The sequence below is a fragment of the Leptopilina boulardi genome, unplaced genomic scaffold (assembly GCF_019393585.1).
Source record: "Leptopilina boulardi isolate dan_hultmark-lab unplaced genomic scaffold, ZJU_Lbou_2.1 LbouV2_351, whole genome shotgun sequence".
Taxonomy (NCBI): domain Eukaryota; kingdom Metazoa; phylum Arthropoda; class Insecta; order Hymenoptera; family Figitidae; genus Leptopilina; species Leptopilina boulardi.
The window spans coordinates 3,008,712-3,034,737 of NW_026137920.1; the positions used below are offsets into that span (position 1 = coordinate 3,008,712).

At 29.3% G+C, this 26,026-nt stretch overlaps 2 protein-coding genes and 1 long non-coding RNA gene across 4 annotated transcripts in view; 2 read left to right on the forward strand and 1 right to left on the reverse strand.

The window, feature by feature from the left end:
- Positions 1-26,026, reverse strand: part of LOC127286181 (uncharacterized) — a 236,076-nt gene that overhangs the window by 56,640 nt on the left and 153,410 nt on the right. The window lies entirely within an intron of this gene.
- LOC127286157 (uncharacterized) overlaps positions 1-26,026 on the forward strand; it is a 254,824-nt gene that overhangs the window by 33,352 nt on the left and 195,446 nt on the right. The window lies entirely within an intron of this gene.
- LOC127286168 (uncharacterized) lies at positions 1,045-10,919 on the forward strand. Its single transcript, XM_051312516.1, has 6 exons — positions 1,045-5,806; positions 5,884-6,273; positions 6,357-6,535; positions 6,708-6,864; positions 6,944-7,131; positions 7,679-10,919. The coding sequence occupies exon 6, from the start codon at positions 8,222-8,224 to the stop codon at positions 9,821-9,823; it is 1,602 nt and encodes a 533-aa protein (XP_051168473.1). The 5' UTR covers positions 1,045-5,806; positions 5,884-6,273; positions 6,357-6,535; positions 6,708-6,864; positions 6,944-7,131; positions 7,679-8,221; the 3' UTR covers positions 9,824-10,919.

The following is a 26,026-nucleotide window of genomic DNA, read 5'->3' on the forward strand; positions in this document are numbered from 1 at the left end:
AATATTAGTTATTTCTACTTTAAAAGAAATTTTTTATCGTTTTGGTTGCCCACAGAAAATAGTGTCAGACAATGGTAGACAGTTTATAAGTAAAGAATTCAAATCCTTCCTCGAAGATTTTGGTATCACTCATCGTCTTACACCCCCTTACTCACCTCAATGTAATCCAGTGGAACGAGTCAACAAGGTAGTTAAGACCATGATTAGGCAATACATCGACAGAAAGAAACCGGACTGGGACCGACATCTACCGGAACTTCAATTCGCCTACAACACCGCGAAGCATACATCGACCGGTTTCACTCCTGCCTTCCTTACCTCTGGCCGAGAATTTTTCCCGCCTGGTTTTCAAGACTCGCGTTTAAACTCACAAGCCAATAATGCATCTTCTAAGCGAATTGAAAAATTACAAGATGCACTTGTACTAGTTCGGTCAAATCTAGCTAAGAATTTTAATATACAACAGAAACAATATAATTTACGAAAACGCGATTGGAATCCTATTATAGGGGAAAAAGTTCTTAAAAGAAATTTCCATTTATCAAATAAAATGGAAAAGAAAAACGCAAAACTATTAGAAAAATTCAGTGGTCCATTTATTATTAAAAAGAAGATTTCTCCGGTAATATACGATTTAGTTAACGATAAAGGTAAAATATTCCGCCACGTGCATTTAAAAGACTTGAAAAATTTCATAGACGATATTTCAACCAATAACATTGTCTCTCCTCAATAGTGGTGTCAAAGACCTCCAGTATAAATAAAGCCAAAATTCAAGGAATCACCCTTAGTATACTAAAGTCATTTTACGATGGAAGCAGAAAAACAAATAGCCCAACGCGAACGCGCCAAAATAAGAGAAGACGCGCTAGATATGTCCGCGTTGAATTTGGAAATTCCGGAGTTCGACTTCAATTATCAGACATTTTTCGGTTTAAATAATTTTGTACCGTGCGGAAAAAGTGAGTGCAGTTTTGTGGCCCCTCTGCAACCAATTGCCGGTAGAGTGCACGACAAAATGAAAGTGTTCGCGCCTGCCCCTAAACCGCCGAGATTGCAACTTCCCGCCAAAAAAGTTGCCACGCCGCCACCATTAATTAAAAAGGGTTTCGAATCCATACTAATAGACATTTGTGAAAAAGAAGAAGCAAGGATTAAGGAAGAGAAAGACAAAAAGTTAAAAATTAAAATTAATAAATCTAATTTACCAGTGGTCAAGCTCACCCGAGTTCCGCCACCTAAAAAGTTACCTACTAAAAAAATTATTAGTGCTACGCCGTCTTCGAAAACCCCAGTCACACATTTAGCAGGGATGTCCCTAGTTGCTAAAAATAAAATAGCACAACAAATGAAAAAGAAACAGTCCTTACCAAAAAAAACTATTATTAAAAGTGCTAAACCGGTTATAGTTGAAACCAAAATCCTAACCACGCCAATTAAAATTTTGGATTGCCCTAAAGTGGAAATCACCACTGATTCGAACAATAATAATATCATTCCCACTGTGAAACCTAAGAACAGTAAAAAAAACCCCCTCCAAGTAAGCAAAGCGCTGGCCCATTTACCCTTCACCGTAGCCAAACTTCCTGGTGGGCCGTGGGTTAAAATCCCCCTCGGCATTCCCCGCTACAGAATTCCAGTAAAGGGCGGCAAATGGAATCTCCGCCTAGACCAAACCAACGGCCACATTCGTTTAGCAAGGAAAACATTGTAAGTGGTATTTAGTTAGGAAATATTTTTTTTTCTTTTGTAATATATATATTTTCGGAAAATTTTTTTTTTTTTATTGTTATTAAGGGAAAAATACTTTCATCCTTTATTCTCTCCCTAGACGCTCATTAGAATTCGCTTGATAAGTAGGGGGGATGTAATGAAAGTATTCTTCTTTTTAAATGATTATTCCCCGCGAGGAATATATTTCTCATTCTAATATATTTCTTATACATATATATATACTAGACAGCTCTCTCGCTGCGAGCCAAGTAGTGAGTGGCGACGGCGCACACTTGCCGCGCCGCCGGCTCTCTCCTTTCCCCGCGAGTCCACATACTCTCTCGCGACCATTCTATATACTTGATCGCACTTTCCCAATTCTTCAGTTCGCCTTCGACCGGCCTCGAGGTGCTCCTCGGGCCAGACGACGGCGGCTCAACTCCTCGTTCTCTCTCGATCTATTTTCCACCCTTACCATCCTATCTTTTCACCAGGTGAGCTAGAGGTCTGTAGGCGCTCCTGCGACCCCCGGCTCCCCAGGATTCCTAGAAGGAGTTGTATAGGTCCTGTAGGCGCTCCTGCGGACCTATAACACCCTTCAACCACTTTCTCCACATCCTCTCCACGAATACTCCAGGTCTCTCTATAGGCGCTCCTGTGAGAGACCAGGGTATTCCCTTTTCCCACCTGGGGAACCAGGTTACACTACACACACACATACATACATCTTATATTTAGGACCGTCCATGCCGAGTAGAGGCGCTCCTCTCTCGACATAGACGACGCCCCAGGTCGACTCCCATCTCGAGGCGCTCCTCGGATGAGGGTAACACCTGGTGAATTACAAACTCACATACCTCATTGCACTAGCTTCGCGTCGGGCACGAATGTGGGAACCGTATCTCACATCTAGAATCTTCCCGATTACGTAAATCGACCTCGCGTGCACGACCCTAGTTACCGTCCGTACCGTCGTCTAGGGGGTAAACTAGTAACTCCCCGCGCAATGAAATATCGGTCATCCTGACCTTTGTAATCGGTAATATAGATGTATGATCCGAAATATCTTTTCTTTTCTTTTACAGAATTAAAGCGAGCGAGCCGAAGATGCTTACAAGCGACACCTAGCGGTGCTAGCCAATTCTTTCTATTTATCGTTATTTTATTTTTGCATTGTATAGAATCCTTTTTTTTATTTTATTTTATTATTGTTATACTTTATTCTTTTATTATTTTGTTAAAATATATCTCTTTCGAAGGTTTAAAACTACGTCTCATCACTGACTACACCTTCCTTTCCGGAATCACAAATGGTTCCCACAATGATTCAAAATTAACATAGATGGCGCTTCACGCCACCTACAAAGTAAAGTAACTAGTCAAAATAGGTACCCGGACTCCATCCGGCGAGCAAATCCATTGGCTCAAAATACGTATCATTACAACTTCTTAACAATGACAGAACCTTGATCCATGGCGACAGACTAAAGTTATACAACTATTAAAACATAATTTACTCGTATTACCGAATTTTATATTAATGTGACTAATATAAAATTTCATTCCGTTATAGGCAAAAAAAAACAAAATGCAGAAACTACTGTTTACGACTACTTTTTTCTTCACCATTGTATATTCCAACATCATATTTAAACCTATTACGAATACACCAATATTCGCAGAGAACTTGGGCACTACAAGCCTTTATCATCGAACGTGGAAGTTAATTATAGGAGTGGATACTAGTAGTATCGAGAGTAGATTAATCCAAATTCAGGATGCCTATACAAAGGCAGTCGCATTATGCCACGAATGTGCAGAAGAATTTGAAATTAATGTACTTAACAATCGCATACTAAGAATGGCAGATCTTTAGGTTACACTTCGTCAAATATTAGGATTTTCTCGTACAAAGAAAGGAATTTTAAATATCATAGGATCCATATCTAAGACACTTTTCGGTACTCTCGATGAGAATGATATGGAGATTATTAATCAAAAATTCGACAAAGTATATTCAGATCAAAAAATAATTACAGAGACAATAGGGAATCAAACTAGGATAATTAAAACACTATTAAACACAGCTTCTCACGACCTACAGCTTCTTAACCAAGAATCAGGATCCTTGATTAATCAACTTAATAAACTAGTAAATTCGTCAAACACTAACGCAAAAAACACTATAATCGCCAATATGCTTACTGTCTGTACAATAGCAATCAGTGAATACAGCGAAGACATTAATTTAATAATAAATGCTATAAACGATGGGAAACATGGTATTGTACATCCTCAAATTCTTACACCAAATATGTTAATTCGAGAATTACAACTCATCGAAGAAGAAACTAACACCAAATATCCAATTAAATTGATACCGCAAAATTATCAACATATCATTGACATATCCGACATAACTGTAAGCATTACACACAAACAATTAATATACATTCTTAAAGTACCAGAATTAGAAGAACCAGTCCTCCAAACTTTACACTTAATTCCAATACCTATTCGTCATGGAACAGGATTCATTGCACCAATCCCATCACACGAAATCCTACTCATTAATCCAGAAAAAACTTTTTATGTCCCTTCTGACACACAGACAATGCGAAATTGTAAAATATTAGAAGACACTTTTATTTGTAAAAGGGTACAACCAACTTTTCTTATCAGTGAAGTAGAAAACTGTGAAACTAGTATTGTTAAACATAGATACAAATCCATTTCCGATAAATACTGTGAATTTTCTGTTTTTAAAATAGCAGAACTAGCATTTATACCTCTTCAAGATCCAAACCAATTTATTGTAATACCAGAAAATGAAATAGAATTGAACGTTGTTTGTAACAACAAAAATGAAATTACAACCATTAAGGAACCTAGTCTAATTCACAGTAATTCCGATTGTATATTACACACTCCAAAATCAATATTAAAATTACGTAAATCAATCGAACATAACTCCGATATCAAGTTCAAAAAAAATATCTCTTTTGCAATTAGTCAAAGCGACTTAAATTTATTAAGCTCTCAACTACCCGTAATACAAGAATCATTACATAGAGAAAAATTTAATTCTCTAAAACGTAGTATAGACACTATGGAAGCTTCGATTCAAAGTATAAAAAATATTCGTAGAACCAAAACATGGGTGGAAAAAAGCACAGATATATTACAATATTTAGGATATACATCATTAGTCATTTTAACAATTTACTCACTTTATAAATCGGGAGTTTGTAAACTATTTGCTAAATTACTTCCTACGAACCTATGTATTAATTTATTCTGCGTCAAAACAAATGTAAACAATACACCAAATGTACAGTATACAAGTGCCCCTACGGCACCAACACCACTAGATGAACATCTAAAAATCAAACCTCAATCTATAAGGTTTCGACCTTAGGGACTAAGGTCAATCTAAGTTGGGGGGTGTAACGAAATCCACGTCAATTCTACCTTTTCTTCCCCCACTCACCATCCTCTGAACCATCCCTCCCACGCACCCTAAATACATCCTAAGGGACCTTACTTCTGTCAAGGCCCAGAACCACTAGTGTTAATTTTAGACTTTGTAAAGAGACACGTATCTAAATCTACGGACTTAGAACGTGGCATTATTACGCTCATTTTAATAAATAAAGAATAATACTTTGTTTACGAATAATTTATTATAATTTACTTATTTCTTGTAATAAATAAATAAATAATAAATTATCTACGGATAATTTATCATCTGATAATATTTATTAATTAAATTCAAGATTATAAAAACCCGTCACATTGGGCAATTATTAATTTTTGATAAAAGATATTTTGTACTTTGTTTATAATTCATTGAAGGTTTAATTTAGATTCCTTTTCGGTGCAACAAAACGTACCTCAACCAGTTGCTTTAAATATTGATGACATTCAAAGGGAATTAGCTGTGATAAACGATAATGCCGTTTATACAAATTTAACAGCAAGTCTGAATCAAGAATCAGCTGAGCCTGTTTTGAAAGAAACAGACACACACCGCGGGCAACATAATCAGGGAAATAATAATAAAGATGATTGGGAAACGAATCCTCACTACGTAGTAAGTTTAATACTTTTTCAAAAATGATTAATTGTTTGTTAAATTATTTATTATAAAATAAAATAATTAATTTTTAGCGATTAAAAAAATTAATCGGATGTGCCGCAACGGTGAACTTAATTGCTCACGCCTACAACCAACAGGGGGGATTTTTGATAGAAAAGAGTCGAAAGATATTGATACATAAGTTTATTGATTTAAAAAAAAGAACTTGTTAAAGAATTTAAAGAAGCGCCGCTGGATGACTGGAAGTAAGCCTTATTGTTATAATTAAACTACTAAAAAAAATTCAGCTACTTACTTCACCCCATTTAAAATCGAAAACGGAGTCCGAATACCGTCTACAGGAAAAGTGAAGAATCACTTCGATTATGTAAAAGGTGAATTAAGAAAACAAGGAGTTATAAAACCATACACTAAGAAAACGGCTGAAAATCCTTCAGAAAGTAGACTTTGTCTTTTTGAAGGTAATCATTTTTTGTTTTCCATAAAAGAAAGTATTGCTTTCTCCTCAAGTAATTTTTATAAGAAATTTTCATATTTTTTTCAGAAACAATTGAAAATAAAATTAAATATCTGGAAGTTCACTCGGACGATGTTGAAAAAATTAAACAATATTGGTCTGAAACATACGAGGCTCGTATGCGAATTTTAGAATTTCAGCGACTAAGTGTTCATCAATATTGTCAGAAATTCAAAGGCTTGAAAGAGCAATTGGGTTTCTATTTAGTAAGTATAAATATAGTATAGAGTACTGTAAATTTTTATAGTATTTTATTTTTATAAATATATGTACTTTTTGACATAATTTTTTAAAACTGATGTCTAAATTCAATCACATAAAATAATTTGTACATCCGCTTGTGCCAATCACATAAATGAAAATTACATTTTTTTACAGATTGAATTAGATTTTCAATGTCTATACCCTGACAAAGAGAACAACCTTCTGTTCAACTGGGTTCTGATTAAAGATCATTTAATAAAAATTTTAAAAACAATCAAACTTTAGTCAGAAGATAAAACATTATTCGATTTGATATCGAAATTATCGCCAGGTAAAATGACTATTCTATTAAATGTTACAAAAAACTTGTTAATTTAAATTTTACTCTACTTTAATCATGATTCTTTTAGAGCATCAAGATGCTGTATTGTTCCATCTTCTCATTTATCTGGTTCCGACTGCAGAAGTAAATAAATCTCAAAAACGAAAAAGGGTTACTGCTGCTAAAAATCAGGATTCTGAAAATGTGGTTCCGGAAACTAATGAACAGAAAAAGACTTTAAAAGAAAAGCGAGAATCTTTTATACTGGTCATACCGGTAAATATATTGTATTTATTCACATCAAGGCTGATAAAAATCATAATTTATTATTAAATTTATTTGTTACTACTACAGGAATTAGAGACTGTCACCTTTTTGAAATTGTGTTGCATTCCAAATTTTAATAAATTATTACTTCAATTATTTCAAACTTTAATGAATTATAAATTCAATTGTTACAGATTTCAAACAAATAAAAAATCAATTATTCTAAATTTTAATCAATTACAAATTCCAAACAAATAAAAATTCAATTTTTTAAAAATTTAATTAATTATAAATTCATTCATTTCACATTTCAATTCATTAAAAATAATTGTTAATTGTTTGAAACTTGGAATAATTTTTGAAAATTTATTTATTTGTAAGATTTGTTTTAAAAAATTGTTTTTAGTTTTAATACTGACAATTTTTCTATGTAATAAATAATTTTAATAATTTTTCTCATTATTTTTTTAAATAATTGATCTTAGAAATTTTTAAATTTTCATTTTATTTATCTGATAATTTTTGTTGGGATGAAAGTGACAAATCTTTTTTACAGATTTCTAACGAAGAAGATGCAACACTGGATAGATTAAAAGTGACTGTTATCGAAGAAGCTAACGTTGCAGCCACTATTTGTGATTGTCGGATCGTTAATCAATATAAGAAAAGTTTATGTTGTTATTGATGACACATGGTTCGAATGTGCTTCCGTTTTACAAGCGGTTACTTTTACGTTCAAGGCTTTTTTGCTTATCCGGTTGAAACATATAATGTTTGGAACTTTATTCAACGAGCTTTTTTTGAGATCAAATTACAGGGCGAAAAAGTCAGTATAAAAACAAAAGCTCTCGAAAAACAGATAGAAAATCTTCTTAAAGCATATAGAACGACGTGATTGCTGTCTTTTTAAAAGAATTGCTTTAATGGCGAATTTTAATTCTTGAAAATTTTTTTTACACAATGTTTAAGCATTTTGGGCAAGTGTGATTGTTCTTTTGTCAACAACGAGACTAATATTACTTGTATAGTTAGTGCATAGTTTAAACGTTATAATTTATATATTTTTAAAAGAATTGTTCTTTTTATTTTTTTGTTTACAATGTTTAAGTGTTTTGGATGTGAATGTTCATTTTCCAACAACGAGACTCTGATATTACATGTAGAGTTAGCGCATATGTATTGGGATACGTTTCAATGTACGGAATCAGAATGTACAAAAAAGTATGTAAATTTTTATTCCTATAAAAAGCATCGCAATTTAAAACATGGAGTTCAATTACATCCTCATGAAACCAGTGAAACAAATTTTTTTAATGCGGATTCTAATTTTCCGTTTGCTGTTGAAGACGTAACAACAGACGAAGAGTTATATACTGACAGTTCTGGCAGTTCGAGCGATGAATCTGAATATTTTGACGAGGAACAAATTGAAGATTCCATTTCCTTTGACGTCTCAGGAAAATATGGAACCAACTTTAAGACCAAAACAACGTTGTTTGCCGCTAAATTATATAAATTAAGTAGTGTGCCCAGAAAATATGTCAATGAAATTATAAATGATGTCTCAGATTTATTTGAATGTTACAAAAATTCCTTTAAAAATGAATTTAACAACAAGGCAGCAAGCTTTTCTAAAAATTCTTTTACTCTATCTGAAATCAATGAGGTTTTTGCGGAATTGTCAAATCCTTTTCATAACATTCAAACAGAAGCTAAGCGATGCAAGTTATTTGAGACAAATGGGACTTTTATACCTCCTCAAAATTATAAACTTGGTGAAGCCAAAGTTATTGTTGAAAAAAATGGAGAAAAAATATCCTGTATTAAAGAGATTTGCGCACAATTCATTCCGATCAGAAAAGTATTGAAATTGTTTTTTGAATTGCCGGATGTTCTGAAAAATACTTTGCAGTACATGAATAATGTTCAAGAAAATAAAATCGTGATTCAAAACATTATTCAAGGATCTTTGTATCAGGAGAAAGTTAAAGCCTTTAAAGATAAGACTCTTTTACCTGTAATTCTAGCATTCGACGACTATGAAACTAACAACCCTTTGGGCAGTCACAAAGGTATCTCTAAATGCGGTGCAACATACTTAAGTTGTCCTGCACTTCCTCCCGATTTGCGATCAAAACTAGAAAATATCTTTTTGTTTTTGTTGTTCAATACGAAACATCGTGCGCAATACATAAATAAAATTATTTTCATGAAAGCTATGGAAGAACTAGAATTTATTCTACATGAGGGCATACCGATCACAGTTGACAATGTTACAAAACAAGTCCACTTTCTCTTGATTTTAATTTACGAAGATAATCTTGGAATAAAATCAATTTTCGGATATGCTGAAAGTTTCCAAGCTACCTACTTTTGTTGGCATTGTTTAACTCGACGTAACGATATACAGTTTGTGTTTAATGAACGAGATTGTAAGCTTAGAAATCGCGAAAATTATGATGAACTTTTGGCAAAAAATGACGTTTCACTTTCAGGGATTAAGGAAGTCTGTGTTTTTGATGAAATGTCAAACTTTGATCATAGAGAAAGTGTATATGTAGATCCTTTACATGATGTTCCAGATGGTATATTGAGATACGATGTAGCAGAGTCATTAAACTATTTCATATATAAAAAAAAGTATTTTACAATTGCCAATTTAAATCTTCGACTTGCTGGTTTTAATTATGGTGATAATTAAAATTCAAATAAGCCTATGCCTCTTTCGGAGCAACAAATTAAAAAAGGATGTCTCATTATGTCAGCTGCTGAGATGATGAATTTGTTTCGAAACCTATTTCTCCTGATAGGACCGTTATCGTTCCTGAAGAAGATCCTCAGTGGCAATTACTTATTAAATTAAAAGAAATAGTAGAGATTATTTTCAGCAAAGTTATCGGTTCTGAAACATACAAGTTTCTTGATACAGAAATAACAGAATATTTGACTGAACTTTCGAGATTGCGCCCTGGTTCTTTAAAACCTAAGCACCATTTTTTAATTCACTACCCGCGAGTGATGAAAGCAGTTGGTCCTCTTGCAGCTTTGAGCACAATTCGTTTTGAGGGAAAACACAGAGAGGGGAAAGTTGCCTCTCATGTCTCCATTTGTAGAAGAAATGTTTGTCGCACTATAGCTGTGAGAAGTCAGCTTATGCAAAATTTCCGATTTTTGAAGAAAAATGATGATCATGCGCCGTTTAGAAGCGGCCCGAGTCGAGTCAAATCGTTCTTTGACTTGCCTGATTCTGTACACTTTTTGCATTTGCTTACACCCCTTACGAAAAACAAGTTTAGCGTAACGAAATGGATACAATGCAATGGTCATAAATTAAAACCTGGTCACGTTGTTGTTCACTTTTTAGAAAATGGACCGATTTTTTACTTGGTTGATGCAATGTTAATCGTAGACGAGACATTTAAAATAATAGCTAAACAGCTCCACGATTGTTATTTCATTGAACATTTACAAGCATTTAAAGTTTTCGATGAAAGCTGTTTCTCTTATTGCCTTCTGCAAAAGGACGACATTGATTTTAATACAATTATCACTATGAGAAATAAAATAAGCGACGGTTTTAATTACATTGTTAAAACTTGGATGTAATTTAGAATTTTGTGAAGGTAAATTGTGTTAAAATAATTTTTAATGCACTTGCAAAATAAACGACGTTGTAAAATAAATTTTATAAAAATTTTGACATTTATAGTTGAAAACAAAAATAAATTTTTCATAATTTATTTTATATAATTTTTTTTTGAATTATTGAAATTTTGTTAGCTTTGCTACATTTACCTTTTACCCATTCGTTGAGCGCAGTAGAAATATTAATTTATTATTATATTTTCATTAGTAGTTACATACTTATTGATTTAAAAAATAGAGCAACTTTTTAAATTTAATATTAAAACTTCCAAATAACTCTGCAAATTTATTACTCGATTGCCGGTTTTTGTTTCAATATTATTTATTTTATAAATAAATAAATTATCAAATTTAAATTAAATTGATATTTGATTTTAATAAGTTCAGATAAAAACAATTCATAATAATAAAATAATAATAAATAAGAAAAAATAATAAAAATCATGGATGGAAAATTGTGTTCATGTCATGAACACATTTCTTCCTCTTGGACATGTGATAAAAAATATTAAATTTGTTAATTTAATAAAAATGCAAAAAAGTCAAGTTTCTCAAAATTTTGATATTTAAAAATGATATTGACGAAAATTTCTTAAAAATGTGAATTTTGGATTCCTCAGGTCGAAAAACATAGAAGTATTTAAAAAATCGAAAACCAAAAATTTTACGAAGACAATTTTCCTACTATGAGGAAGGAATAAATAATAATAAATTAAATATTACATAATCAATTTGAATAAATAAATACATGATAAATAATAAATTTAGTAAATAATAATAAATGATGATAATTTATTAAATAATAATAAATAATAATTTATTAAATAGTAATAAATAATAATTTATTAAATAATAATAAATAATAGTAATAATATTTTAATAAATTTTAATAAATAAATAAATAATATAAATGAAATTGACGTACTACATTTTTACTTATGCAAAAAATATACAACATGCACTAAATACCAATATAATGTGTGTTTTCAATTTTCCATCACATTAATAATAATTTTAAAGCTTATGAATCTAAATAAATGATAAATTATATTCTTAATACAGAATGACACGACAGAGATACTATCTCTCTAGAATTTTTGTAAGGTTACTTTATAAGTGTATTAAGTCGTGTGCGTTAAAGTACTTCGTAAAGTGTCGGTTAGGTAGTTAGTAAATAGAATAGGCAGGTTTCGAATCCCCAAAAGCGTAAATAATTTTAAGTGTGTTTCAGGTGTGTAATAATGTGTTTAATTAATTAACAGTGATTTCAGAATTTATAAATCATTAGTGACAGTGAAAGTGATAAATTAATTGGAATAAGAAAAATGATAAATATTTTTTTTTCAGCGAGTCGTTTAACTGCGCATGCGCTTCATGAAGGCGACAGACACGTTTTCCAAAACTCCAGTTTTAAAATATCTAAGCAATTTCTGCAGAACAGCTGTGTATCTATGCATCCATTCAATTGCGCGTGCGCTTCAGTCCAGACATTTTCCAAAACTCCTGAAGCAAAACATTCAACCGATTACCGTAAAACTTAAAATGACACCATTCGTGAATTCCACACAACTTTTTCTATAGTTCTTGTGGAACCCCTTTTTTCTTATATTATAAATGAGTCTGTTTTAACTTATACAAATCTCCTCTCCGTATCCGCTATTCTGAAATTAGTTTTGCAGAATTTACTGAAATAATTTTTTCCGTGTATAAGAAATATTGCCATGCAATATTACACATAAAGACTCTGCAATATTCAAGAAATATTTCAAAGAAAGTTAGAAACTTTTTGAAATATGAAATCAATTATTATTTTCTAACCTGATCCACACGCATAGAAACTGAGATCGACCAGTGCGCATCATTTATGTTGGAAACTTTCTAGAATATTTTAATGAAATATTTCAGCAAAATTACAAGGCAATATTTCCTGTATGTATGTACGTACGTATATAGACATAAAATGTTGTTGACAAAATAACTTTTATAAATCGAAACAAATTGATTTGCAATTTTGCACACACAAAAGTCACAAAGTCGCAAACAAATACACTTGCATATACCTGTACAGGTTCATGTACTTTGTTCCAATTCTTTTTACAGGTTCGTTTTGTGCTCTTGTACAAGATCACGCGAATGTGCAAGTACTTGAACTTGAACAAGAAAATGTACAGGATATTGTACAAGATTTTTCAACTGGGAATAGTATATATAACCCTTACTTTTATGTATAACAAGTTTTAAGTAAATAAAATAAATTGTTTAATTAAAAAAACTATTTGAAAAAAATAATGGAGATGAGATACTAACCCCTTAAATGTATTCGTTTGCTCAAATGTTTCATATATTTAAATAATAAAAAATAATCCAAATACTCAAAAACATTTCTATTTCCGCATCATACATTCGAGCGTGAAACTGCGAGTGCCATGATGAGAATGTTCTCCTTAAAGTCGAAGAACTTTAAGAAAATTAATCCTATATAATAATAATAAAATTATTGTATATAATTTTTATATTAAAATATTATAATCCTTAATAAGAAATCTCTAAAGAGTAACGTAACGCCTATCCCATTGGTCGATTGTCGCCGTGGCGTCTATTCCATTGGTCGAATTCTTATTTGTCATCTTCGTCTCGCAAGAGCGTAAAACAGACACGATCTGACCGCGTACAGATTTACCGACACACAGAAATAAAAGTGGTGTGTGCGTCAGTTATCTTTGTCAAGCAACGACATTCAACTGACAGAACTTATATTTGATCGAATTTTCATATGCTCGATTTTTTGTTAAATAGAATAGCCATTTAGACGAATTCTTATTAGACAGAATTTTAATATAAAGAATTTACTTTTATCCGAAGTTTCATTTTTTAGAATTATTATTTCACAGAATTTCTATTTCATCGTTTTTTCACATTATAAAATTATTACTTAACCAAATATTCATTTAACAGAATTTCCATTTCATCGATTTTTTATGTGTCAGAATTTTCATCTTTTTGAATGTTCATTAAACAGAATATTCATTTAAACGAATTTTTATTAGGTAGAATTTTAATAGGAAGAATTTACTTTTAGCGGATGTTTTATTTCTTAGAATTTAGTCGAAATTTTATTTAAAGAATTTCTATTTGATCGAATTAGCATTTGTCCGAATTTTTATTAACTCGAATTTCTATTAAACAGAATATTTATTTAGACGAATGTTTGTAAGACAGAATTTCCATTTCACCGAATTTTTATTTGTTCGAATTCTTATATTTGAACGTATTGTCATTTGAAAAAATTCTTAAAACGTCGAATTTGCATTTGACCGAATTTGCAAATGTCCGAATAAGCATCCGGCAAAAACGATTCAACCATTTGCAAATTCGACGTTTTAAGAATTTATTCAAATGACAATACGTTCAAATAAGAATTCGAACAAATAAAAATTCGGTGAAATGGAAATTCTGTCTTACAAACATTCGTCTAAATAAATATTCTGTTTAATAGAAATTCGAGTTAATAAAAATTCGGACAAATGCAAATTCGATCAAATAGAAATTCTTTAAATAAAATTTCGACTAAATAAAAGTTCTGCAATGCTAAAAATTGATTAAATTAAAATTCTGCTAAATTATAATTCTAAGAAATAAAACTTCCGCTAAAAGTAAATTCTTTCTATTAAAATTGTACCTAATAAAAATTCATTTAAATGAATATTCTGTTTAATGAACATTCTAAAAAATGAAAATTCTGACACATAAAAATTCGATCAAATGGAAATTCTGTTAAATGAATATTTGGTTAAGTAACAATTCTGTAATGTGAAAAAACGATGAAATAGAAATTCTGTGAAATAATAATTATAAAAAATGAAACTCAGGATAAAAGTAAATTCTTTATATTAAAATTCTGTCTAATAAGAATTTGTCTAAATAGCTATTCTGTTTAACAAAAAATCGAGTATTATGAAAATTGTGAGAAATAAAAATGCGATCAAATAGAAGTTCTGTCAATTGAATGTTCGGTTATATAAAAATTCTGTCATATAGAAAATCGGATGAACAGAAATTCTGTAAAATAATAATTCGGTCAAGTAAAAATTCGGTTAAAAGAAAATTCTATCTAATGTAATTCTAACAAATGGGAATTCTAACAAATTAATTTTAGAACTTATTCATGCGCCCCAGTTAAACAAATTAAATTTAACAAATTTTTTTTAATAGGAATGCTATTATTATGGCGGCCTAAAAAGTGATAAATAAAAGATAGAAGTATAACTGTTGAAAGTTGCAATAAAAGAATAAATGTTTTCAAAATAATTAAAATTATTGCGAGTAGGTATTATTTATGCCAGATTGAATCAAAATGAATCATGAAAGTTTTGAATATATTTTCGAATTGATTGAAGGTTCAAGAAGAAGTAATTCGTAAAAGCATTCAAAATTGGAAAATTTTTTTTCATTAAATATGGTTTAAAGAATGTTTTCAATGATTTAAAATATTTTAGACAACTTTGAATGTTTTTACGAATTATTTCTTCTTGGACCTTTAATCAATTCGACAAACTATTTAAAACTGTCATGTTTCATTTTGATGTAATCTGCCATAATGAATATTTGCAATAAATTGAAATATTTTATCGGACATTTATTCTTTTATTAAAATTTTTATAGTTCTACTTTTCTACGCCATAATAAAAGCATTCTAATTAAAAAAAATTGTTTGTGATTTTAATTTTTTATTTATTACTTTTTGGTTCATAAAGAAAAGTTGCTTAGGTTTGATGGTTTTCAAAATGTGTATATTTAGGTAAATATTTTTTTAGCAAATATTCTACTTCATAAACAAAGATCTTAAGAGATTCCATGAAATATTTAAAAAATTCTATAAAGTTTCTAAAAGGTGAAATATAATTTCTAAATATTTCTTTAGGTTTCTAAAAAGTTTCATCAAGTTTCTAAAAGGATCTATGAAGATTTTAGAAGATTTCTTGAAATTTTTAGATGCTTTCCTGAATTTTCTAGATATTTTCATGAAGTTTTAAAAATTTTGATGAAGATTTCCTAGATTTTTCCATTATGTTTCCAAAAAGTTCTACGAAGTTTATATATAGAAAGTTCCATAAAGATTCTAAAAGGTTATTCATTCAGTTTCTTCAAAAGTTCTACGAACTTTCTAGGTATAAAGTTCTATGAAATTTCAAGAAAGTACCATTAAGTTCCTAGAAGGTTTTATGAAGTTTCTGAAAAGTTCCATGAAGTTTTTAGGAAGTTTCATGAAAACTCTGAAAAGTTCTATGAACAGAAAGTTCCATGAAGTTTCTAGAAATTTCCGTGAATATTTTAGAAGTTTTCATGAAGTTACTATAAAGTTCCATGCACATTGTAGAAGGTTTTATGAAATTACTAAAAGGCTTCATAAAACGTTCTAGAAAGTTTCATAAAGACTCTACAAGGTTTCATGAATGAAAAGTTCCATGAATTGTCTAGAAAGTTCTGTAAAGATTCTAGAAGGTTTCATTAAGTTTCTATGAAGTTCCATGAAGGCATTAAAAAGTTTCATTAAATTTTTTTTTAAATTCCACGACGTTTCTAGAAAATTCCACAAAAATTCTAGAAGGCTTCATGAAGTTTCTACGAAGTTTCATTAAGTTCCTAGAAAGTTCCATGAAGTTCTTAGAAAGTTTCATGAAAACTCTGAAAAGTTCTATGAACAGAAAGTTCCATGAAGTTTCTAGAAAATTCCAATGAAAACCCTAAAAAGTTTTATGAGGTTTCTAGAAGGTTCCATAAAGTATATAGATAATTCCATGAAGATAGTACAAGGTATTGTGAATATAATGTTCCACAAAGTTTCTCAAAAATTTCAAGAAATTTCTAGAAAATTCTACGGAATTTCTATAAGTTTTTATAAATTTACTAGAACGTTATATGAAGATTCTAAAAGTCTTCATTAAGTTTCTAGACAGTTTCATTAAGTTTCAAGATGGATCTATGTCCTTTCTAGAAAATGACAAACCAATTTCATATAAAAGCATTCTAATAAAATGTCGACTTTTAAGAGTGTTGACATCATAAATTCCGGTCAAATAAATTATTATCGACAAAAGATTGAACTTTTGATTAATTTTCAATCATAACACATTTTGACATTTGCAATATGAATATTCTTTACTTATTTCTGGTCAAGCACGAAATACCAACTTAAAAGGCGCGCGCAGTCTACGTCTAGTACAATATTAGAATATTAGAAATTCCAACGGCATTCGATTCTTTGGAAAATTTCCCATCGACTAGTAACTTTCCAATTTTTTTTTTGACGAAAATTAACATTTTTTCGAGCAGAAATGGATTTTTCAATCTTCATTTTGAAAGATGTCACTTGTCACGAAATTAACGATTGTGAGTGTTCTTTATGAGATAGGGGCTTGAAACTTTGGCTAGTTGAGTATTTTTAGAGGTAGAATAATAAACTTGAATTTAAATAAACACAAAATTTTTTATCTAAAATATAAATTTTTAAAATTTAACTTTCATTTATTCCTTGAATTTAGATAAAATCTATACTTTATATAATATCAATCGATTAGTCCTGACGTATGGAAGACGATTTTATTGTATATTACCTTAAATTTTTCGATTTAAAAATTTTTTTAATTAAAAAAAAATGTTTGGAAAAAAGACGATAAATTTTTTTTTGGGGTATTTTTAAAAATCCTCTCGTCATTTTTGAGAGATTAATGTGTTAAATAAGCCTACCAAATTTTATCTAAATCCATTAAAACCTGTTAAAGAGATCGTGTTCACAAAAACGATCCACACTCACATACATACATACATCCGGACAATTGATCAGGATCACATATAACATGTTTCTATATAGAGGAAAATTTGTTTTCACCATTTTTAAAAAGTTTATAAACAAAAGGACTACATAGCTTCCTCCACGAGAAATGAAAAATAAAAAAAAATCTTCTAAAAAATTGTTTTTAGGTTTATTATCTAGAATAAACCATAATGATGAAAATTGCGTTTGTATTTTTAAATTATATATATTACTAGTTGTCCGCAATCACGTGCACCAAAAAAGTAACTTTTGGAAGATGCCTCCTACATCTAAGAAATTAATCTAAATACAGAGGGATTCCACGGGTAAAACGAACAGTTGTCGGTGACAAGTTATCGATTTGGCTCAAATTTTTTCGTTAAGTATAGAAAGTATACATTTGAGCCACCGCGTACAGTAACCGCAGATGCGCTCGGGCTGTCTGGCCCAAGCGCAATATCTACTTCGAGTTGCGCGGTGTAGGCCAGTTCTAGTGTTCTTATTGGCCAAATCTCGTTCCCACCACTCAATTCGTAGTAGATATTGCGGCTGGGCCAGACTGCCCGAGCGCATTTGCGGTTACTGTACGCGGTGGCTCATTTGCATAAAATTAAAAAAATTAATGAAATTTAAGAAATAAAAAATTTACGTCTTATCTGAAAAATGGTGTTTTTATTTAAATTCAAGTTTAAATATAAAATAATAGTGTTCCTTGTATTGAAAGAAATCCATATAATTGTAAATAATTATAAATTATATATTATTTTTCATTAATTTTTAGAAATATCAGCTAAAATGTGAATTTTTGGTTTTTTAACTTCCATTAATTCTTTTAATTTAACTCAAATGTTTATATTATTATATTATTTATGTAGGTATGTTTATTTCAATGTTAATGCTTTCTCCACGAGGTAGCAAATTTTTTTGCTGATCCATAATGGATACTTTTACCTTATTTAAAGATTAATTATCACGAGTTTATTAAATTTTTACTTTGTAGTCCTTTCGTTTATAAACTTTTTAAAAATGGTGAAAACAAATTTTCCTCTATATAGAAACATGTTATATGAGATCCTGATCAATATTGTCCGCCTGATGTATTTGATGTGTGTGAATCCCATTTTTTGGGAACAGTGGTCTAACCACTGGCACATAATAATGAATTTTTATACTATTTTTTGTATTCACTACAAAATTTGTACTCAATATATATATAATAATCAATTTCTCGTGAGATTTCCGTAGACCCTTTAAAATTAGCAAAATATATTTTTTTGACAAATTTTTTTAAAAAAATTTTTCCAAGAGAAAAAAATTTTTAGTTTTTTTCACTTTTCAATAATGTTAACGAAAAAAATTTTTTTTCATTTTTTTATTAAAAAATAGATCACTTTTTTTAAAAACAAATTATTTTTTATTTAAATTTGGATATGATTGAAAAAAAAATTTTTTTTAACATACCTGGAAATACTAAGAAGATTTTGTAATAAAATATAGAGTGGGCCGATAAATATTATAAAAATTATTTTTTTAATAAAAAATAAAAAAAGATTTCATTAATGTTATTGAAAAGTAAAATAAAAACTGCAATTGTTCTTCTTTTGGAAAAAATCAATTTTTTTAAAGTTATCAGCCATTTTGAAAATTCTTAACTCAAAAATTTGTACAAAAAAAAAATACTTTTCTTTTAACTACCAAGAAAAAAGTATATTTTGACAATATTAAACGGTCGCGGCGGAAATCTTACGTGAAATTGCCCATATATAGTATTTTACGAGAAAACCGGCCGAGAATATTTATAATAATTATATTTTAATTTTAACGACTCATTTCATGAAACTCTACGTCTGTCAAAAATTTTTTGAATCTACAGAGAAAACAGTCTAGGAAGTTAGACCAGTAAAGTTAAAATTTTCAAAAAACAAATTTTGTACAAAATTGTGCTCAACTTGTGCTCTTTTGTGCAAAAATTAATTGTTAAAAAAATTCGGAAATCTGAATATAAAAAACAAAAAAATATTAAACAAACCTTGAAGGAGATCTGCTTGTGAGATTAAAGGTGTATCTGAGATTCCAATGGTACTTGAATTTATCACTATTATAAATGAATCACAATCAAATCACTATTCAAAATGTTTTAAATGAAGCAGTATGACTGATTTTTATTTTTAAGAAGAGTGTCTAGATCTTACAGGAGCTTCTTTGCAAATAAACTTCTTAGCCTTGTAGTCAATTTACAAAGTAGAATCCTAAAATTTCTTTTCTTAGAGAGGGAAAAAAGGTTTACTACCTACTACCTTCCTACTACCTACCACCTACCTACCGTGTTATACACGGTTCTGATTGGTAAATTAAGGAAAAGAAATATTTTTAAACATCCAATAGCAACCCGTTTTAGAAACAGGTCTCTATTATTTTTTTACTGTAGGGTAAGTCCGGGGGAGTTGGCCATAGTTTTTTTAAAGGCTTGTAAAAATAAGAAGAAAGTGATTTATGTATTAACTTTTATTGCTAATTAAACATTGAACATTTAACTTACAAATAATAATAGAAAAGATTAATTTTTTTAATGTAAACAATCTTAAAATTAATATTTTTAAAAAACACGTTTGGCCATCTCTCCCGGAATGTACGGGGGAGATGGCCAATACTTTAAAATCATTCTTTGGCTTTTCGCTTTATCAGAATTCTTTATTTAAAGTGATTAATGTCTTCTTTTCTTCTTCTGACCACATTTCGAACATTTATCATTAAATTCAGTGCAATTTTCATGAAGCCAAAGGTGACAATCATTGCACTGAATCCAGTCTTCGATAAGCGCTCTCTGTTTGTCTGTCTCACCAACACAACAAGTCTAAAAGGTATTTTTTTGAGATATCAGAGTGGTTTCCAATTTATTTTTCTGTCCTGAATACGCTCCCGGGTTACAAAATTGCGTATCACGTCAGGATTTTGAGTAAAGTGGGGGTAAAGGCTCCAAAACCCGTGTTTTTGAGGGTTTTCAGTATTTTTTTTCTCCTTAACCTGACGTGATAGAGACTTGTAGATAGGTTTAAATTAAAGTTTATATCTTACACTTTAAGACTCATATGCGCAAGGAAAAAAATTTGAAATTTTGAAAAAAAATTAGGTTCAAGTCACCTAAAAAGATTTTTGGGGTATTTACCCCCATTTTTTTCAAAATTTCAAATTTTTTTTAATCCTGCGTAAATGAGTCTTAAAGTGTACGATCTAAGCTTTAATTTAAGCATATATAGAAGTGTCTAGCACGTCTGGTTAAGGAATAAAAAAATAATAAAAACCCTCAAAAACACTGTTTTTGGAGACTTTACCTCCACTTTATTCAAAATCCAGATGTGATACGCAATTTTGGAACCCGGAATCGGGTTCAGCACACAAAAATACATTGGAAACCACTCCGTTATATATATAAAAAAGTGTTATTTTGTATACCTGTGTTATGATTGTTTATAAACGTTTTTAAGATTTAATTACACAATAGTGATTATTTTATTTGATCATATTTAAATTTGAAAATCTTTGTTGGAGTGTCTTGTTGTAATATATGTCTTAAAAAATGTCATTTGCCACAGAATTAATGTTTTTTTAGCGAACACACGAATCTCAAGGGTGCCAATAACTTAAACAGTATGGCCATCTCACCTCGAAAAAACATGGCCATCTCTCCTAATGTCAGGAGACAAATTGACACAATTAAAATTTAAATAAATAAATAAATTTTTGGAATTAATATAAAGTTATGACAAAGCTTGGGTCATGTACTTTACAAAAAAACATGAAATTCAAAATTATTCTATAAAATAACATAACACCAGTGAGAAACGTAAACTCATCACTTTTTTTCCGAACTAGTCAAAACAACAAATCAGATTTTTACTTACTTTTTCAATATTTTTAGTCAAGTTTTTTCTTTTAATTGTGTTTTACCACAAAACAAAGCGAACTAATCTTTAATAAGCGATACAAAGTAACAAATTCTATAAAATATTTGAATTGGCCATCTCTCCTGCATGGCCAACTCCCCCGGACTTACCCTATAAAAGAACACTTATTGCCTTCAAAAAAATTTACTAATTAAACATAAATTGCAAATGAATAAGAATAATCAATTTTTTTCAATTTTTTTTGATAGAATGTTTTCCTGGAAAATGAAAAAATCGCTTATACAATTAAATAAAATTAAACAGCGTGTCTGTATTAGATACTGAAATTTTATTTTAACAAATTTTCTGTTACGTAACTTTATTTTAAATAATAATAATTCAATACAAATTTAATTTACCAGATTTTTCATTTAACAAAATTTTTTTTTTTTAATTTTTTAAAGAAAAAAGTTATTTCAAAAAAAAAAACGTTGTTTTTCGAAAATTAAAAAATTATTTAATTTACCTATATATGTAGACTTTATATACGTTAAACAATTCGTTTCAATGCGAGAAATTATTTTTTTGAAAAAAAAAATTAAATTAACTACCTAAATAAAAAATTTTTTGATTAAAAAAAGTATTTTCGAATTTTTGTAATTGACTTAAAAAAAATTATGTGGATATTTTTAGAAATTCTTGTATATAATTTTAGATATTAATGACAAAAAATTTGTTGATACACATATTCGGAAATTATCGTTTCAGATTTTAAATATTATTCACTACAAAAACCTATGAATTTTCAGGACAATGCTTTAAAACGTGTTTGAGATATTTACTATAAACTATAAACTATGAAGAACAAATACGATTTTTAATAGGATATAAATTTTCTTTTTTATAAACAACTGTCTGTTTATTTCTGTGGACAAAAATCAATTAATTTACTTAAAAATAGACCCTCCAAAAAATCATATTTTTTCTTTTTCAAAAGAGTAATTCCATGGGATGTGATCACAAGAATTTTTGATGATTGGAGCAATTTTATTGAAACCTTGTGAATATGTTCCTTTATTTGTACAGAATGAAAGCCCAAAAACAATTTTTCAAAATTTTCAAAATTTTTTGAGATATCTCTAATTAAAAATTTATGTCATTTTTTTAAAAAAACCATGTAACTTTTTTTCTTGTTATCCAAATGAGATCAATTTTTTTTCAAATTTCTCACAAAAAGATGCTATTTTAATAAAAAAATAGTTCATAAAAAAAAAATTTTTTTTGCCCGGAAAAAAGTCAAAAAAAAATTTTGAATTCATTTTTTGAAAAAACTACCTCTTCGATTTAAAAATTTTTTTTTTCTACTTAATGCCTATGATGTTAAGAAGCTAATTTTGAAATTAGGCACAATGTGAGACCCACAGTAAAAAAATTAGTTTCCATCCATTTCGTAATCGTTATGAAATTCTGTGCTTAGACTTGTGGTATAAATTCCAAAAATATTGGGCCCAATCCCAGACATTTGGCCCAATATTTTGAGCACTTATACAACATGTCTGAACGCAGAATTTCATAGGGATTACGAACTTGATACTGAAAATTAGTGGTCTTATTTAAGAAAACCTCTTTTTTCATTGTATGGCCCAACATTGGGCCCCGGCCAAATTTTTTGGTCTCAAATATGTAGATCTTTTTGTTTGGAACAACTTTTGTCTTAAACATTTTTTACGAAAATTCCTACTTTTCGAGATATTTGCAAGTTTCCATACTATATAATGGACGTGAAAATTAAGATGCGCGCGTCCCGTCGCGCCGCACGGGACGTTTTAACTTATTTCTCGCAAAGTTCTCGCTGTCCAATTTTGAAAATTAAAGAAGTTATTCTTAACATCATAGGCATTAAGTAGAAAAAAAAATTTTTTAAATCGAAGAGGTAGTTTTTTCAAAAAATGAATTCAAAATTTTTTTTTGACTTTTTTCCGGGCAAAAAAAATTTTTTTTTTCATGAACTATTTTTTTCTTAAAATAGCATCTTTTTGTGAGAAATTTGAAAAAAATTGATCTCATTTGGATAACAAGAAAAAAAGTTACATGGTTTTTTTAAAAAAATGACATAAATTTTTAATTAGAGATATCTCAAAAAATTTTGAAAATTTTGAAAAATTGTTTTTGGGCTTTCATTCTGTACAGATAAAGGAACATATTCACAAGGTTTCAGGGCTTGTCACTGCTACCAGACTGGTAGTATTCCTTCCAAACGCGCGCTCGCTCCCTTATTTTATGTTGTCGTCAATGTATATCATGGGTTTTCCCTGTCTAGAACAAATTTAAAATTTTGTTTAGAAAATAAGAAATGTATGTTATTTTAACGTAATATATGTAATTCTAGCAAAACTGATTAAACTGTTGTGTAGGGCAGTACCTGAAGTGGCATTGTTAATATCTTGTGTGTGTGTGTGTGTGTGTGTGTGTGTGTACGTGTGTGGGCCTGGATGTGTCACAAAATATTGTGTACAAATTATCCCAGATATGTTTTAATAAATTTATCTTGAAATTTCGTAGGTTTATTGCAGTCATTAATACCTACAATATCTAACAAACTGTTTTTTTATTTTATCTACAAAATATTTTTTACAATTTTTTAAAAGTTGAAAAATTTTTTTTTTGAAAAAAATTTTTTATTATTGTAAATTTAATTTTGCTGAGTAAAAAAACTTATTTACTAAATTTAAATGATTCGATTGAACTAATATAAAGTTCATGTTTTAATGATATTTATAAATTGACTCATTTTTTTAAAAATCGATTTATTGTATTTTTTAATTAACTTTTTCCTATAATTTTAATTAATTCTTCTCAAAATTATATTCCTTGAATCAAAACCAATCGATTGATGAATATAAAATTTACATTTTAGCAATATTTATAAAATTAATTACTATTTTTTTCATGATGAGAATATATACATATATCATACATTTTCAATATATGTATGATTACTTATTTACAAAAAAGAGGAATTTTTTTATTTATTTGAAATTTTTTTAACTAAAATATTACTTTTAATTTTTCTTCTTTGATTATAATTGTTCAAAATTTGAAAGTTTGAAATTACTCTCTAAATCAGAATTAGTAGAAAACTACTAATTGACAGTAAAACGGTGAATGAGTCGGCCCTATTTCAATTAGTAAAAAAAACTAATTTTTAGAAGAAAACATCTGATTTAAAAGTCTAATTTGACTAATTATTTTAAAAAAAAATTACTAAAATATTTGGCAAACAAAAATCTACTAATTTTTTAGTCATGTAGCATAACCTAAAAATTGGATTAAAAATATTAGTTTTTTTTAATAATATTTAATACAATCACTTTTATAATTTCTCTTTTAAAAATTATTGTTAAAGTGCTCCTCCATTTTAATATTCTCAACAATAAAGTCGATGAGACTTTCGTTTCTGGTCTTGGAACGAAACGAAAGTCTCATCGACTTTTGTTAATAATTAGAATGGAGGAGCACTTTAACAATAATTTTTAAAAGAGAAATTATAAAAGTGATTGTATTAAATATTATTAAAAAAAAATAATTTTTTTAATCCAATTTTTAGGTTATGCTACATGACTAAAAAATTAGTAGATTTTTGTTTGCCAAATATTTTAGTAATTTTTTTTAAAAATAATTAGTCAAATTAGACTTTTAAATCAGATGTTTTCTTCTAAAAATTAGTTTTTTTTACTAATTGAAATAGGGCCGACTCATTCACCGTTTTACTGTCAATTAGTAGTTTTCTACTAATTCTGATTTAGAGAGTAATTTCAAACTTTCAAATTTTGAACAATTATAATCAAAGAAGAAAAATTAAAAGTAATATTTTAGTTAAAAAAATTTCAAATAAATAAAAAAATTCCTCTTTTTTGTAAATAAGTAATCATACATATATTGAAAATGTATGATATATGTATATATTCTCATCCCCAAGTAGAAATTTCCCTAGCTTTGCCCCAGGATTATCCGTGGGCCACCCATGGAAGCCATCCATGGCCCATCCAAGTTTTGAAACCTTACGCCGCTTTTTTTCCCGACGATTAGAATTTCACTAATTTTTTATCGAGACATTACTCGTCATCATTATAATGCGTCCTGGTTGTCCAGAGTGTTAGAAAACATAACCGAAAGTATAAATAACACAATATACCAATTCAGGACTATCCGAACAACTCTCTAGAATGCACTAGGTATTAAAAAACGTCGTCTTCGGGGAAGTTTTAACAAAAAAAATATATTGTGTCCCTCCGAGTGAAAATAACGTGTTGTCGTCATCCAGACCACTCCCTAGAGTGTTCTAGGTATGGAAAAACGTCATCTTCGGGGAAGTTTTTACAAAAAAATGCTTTCTGCCTTTCCAAGTGAAAATAACGGGTTGCCGTCATCCGGACCACATACCATAGTAGTTTAAGTGCTAAAATAACTTTATATTTTTTAATTTTATCTCTTTAAGCCTGACCATTCAGCTTTCTCCGTTTATTGTACATAAAATGAAATGAATTTACAAGAAAAAATC

Coding starts and splice junctions, on each gene's coding strand:
- LOC127286168 (XM_051312516.1), top strand. CDS start 8,222: ATGTTTAAGTGTTTTGGATGTGAATGTTCATTTTCCAACAACGAGACT.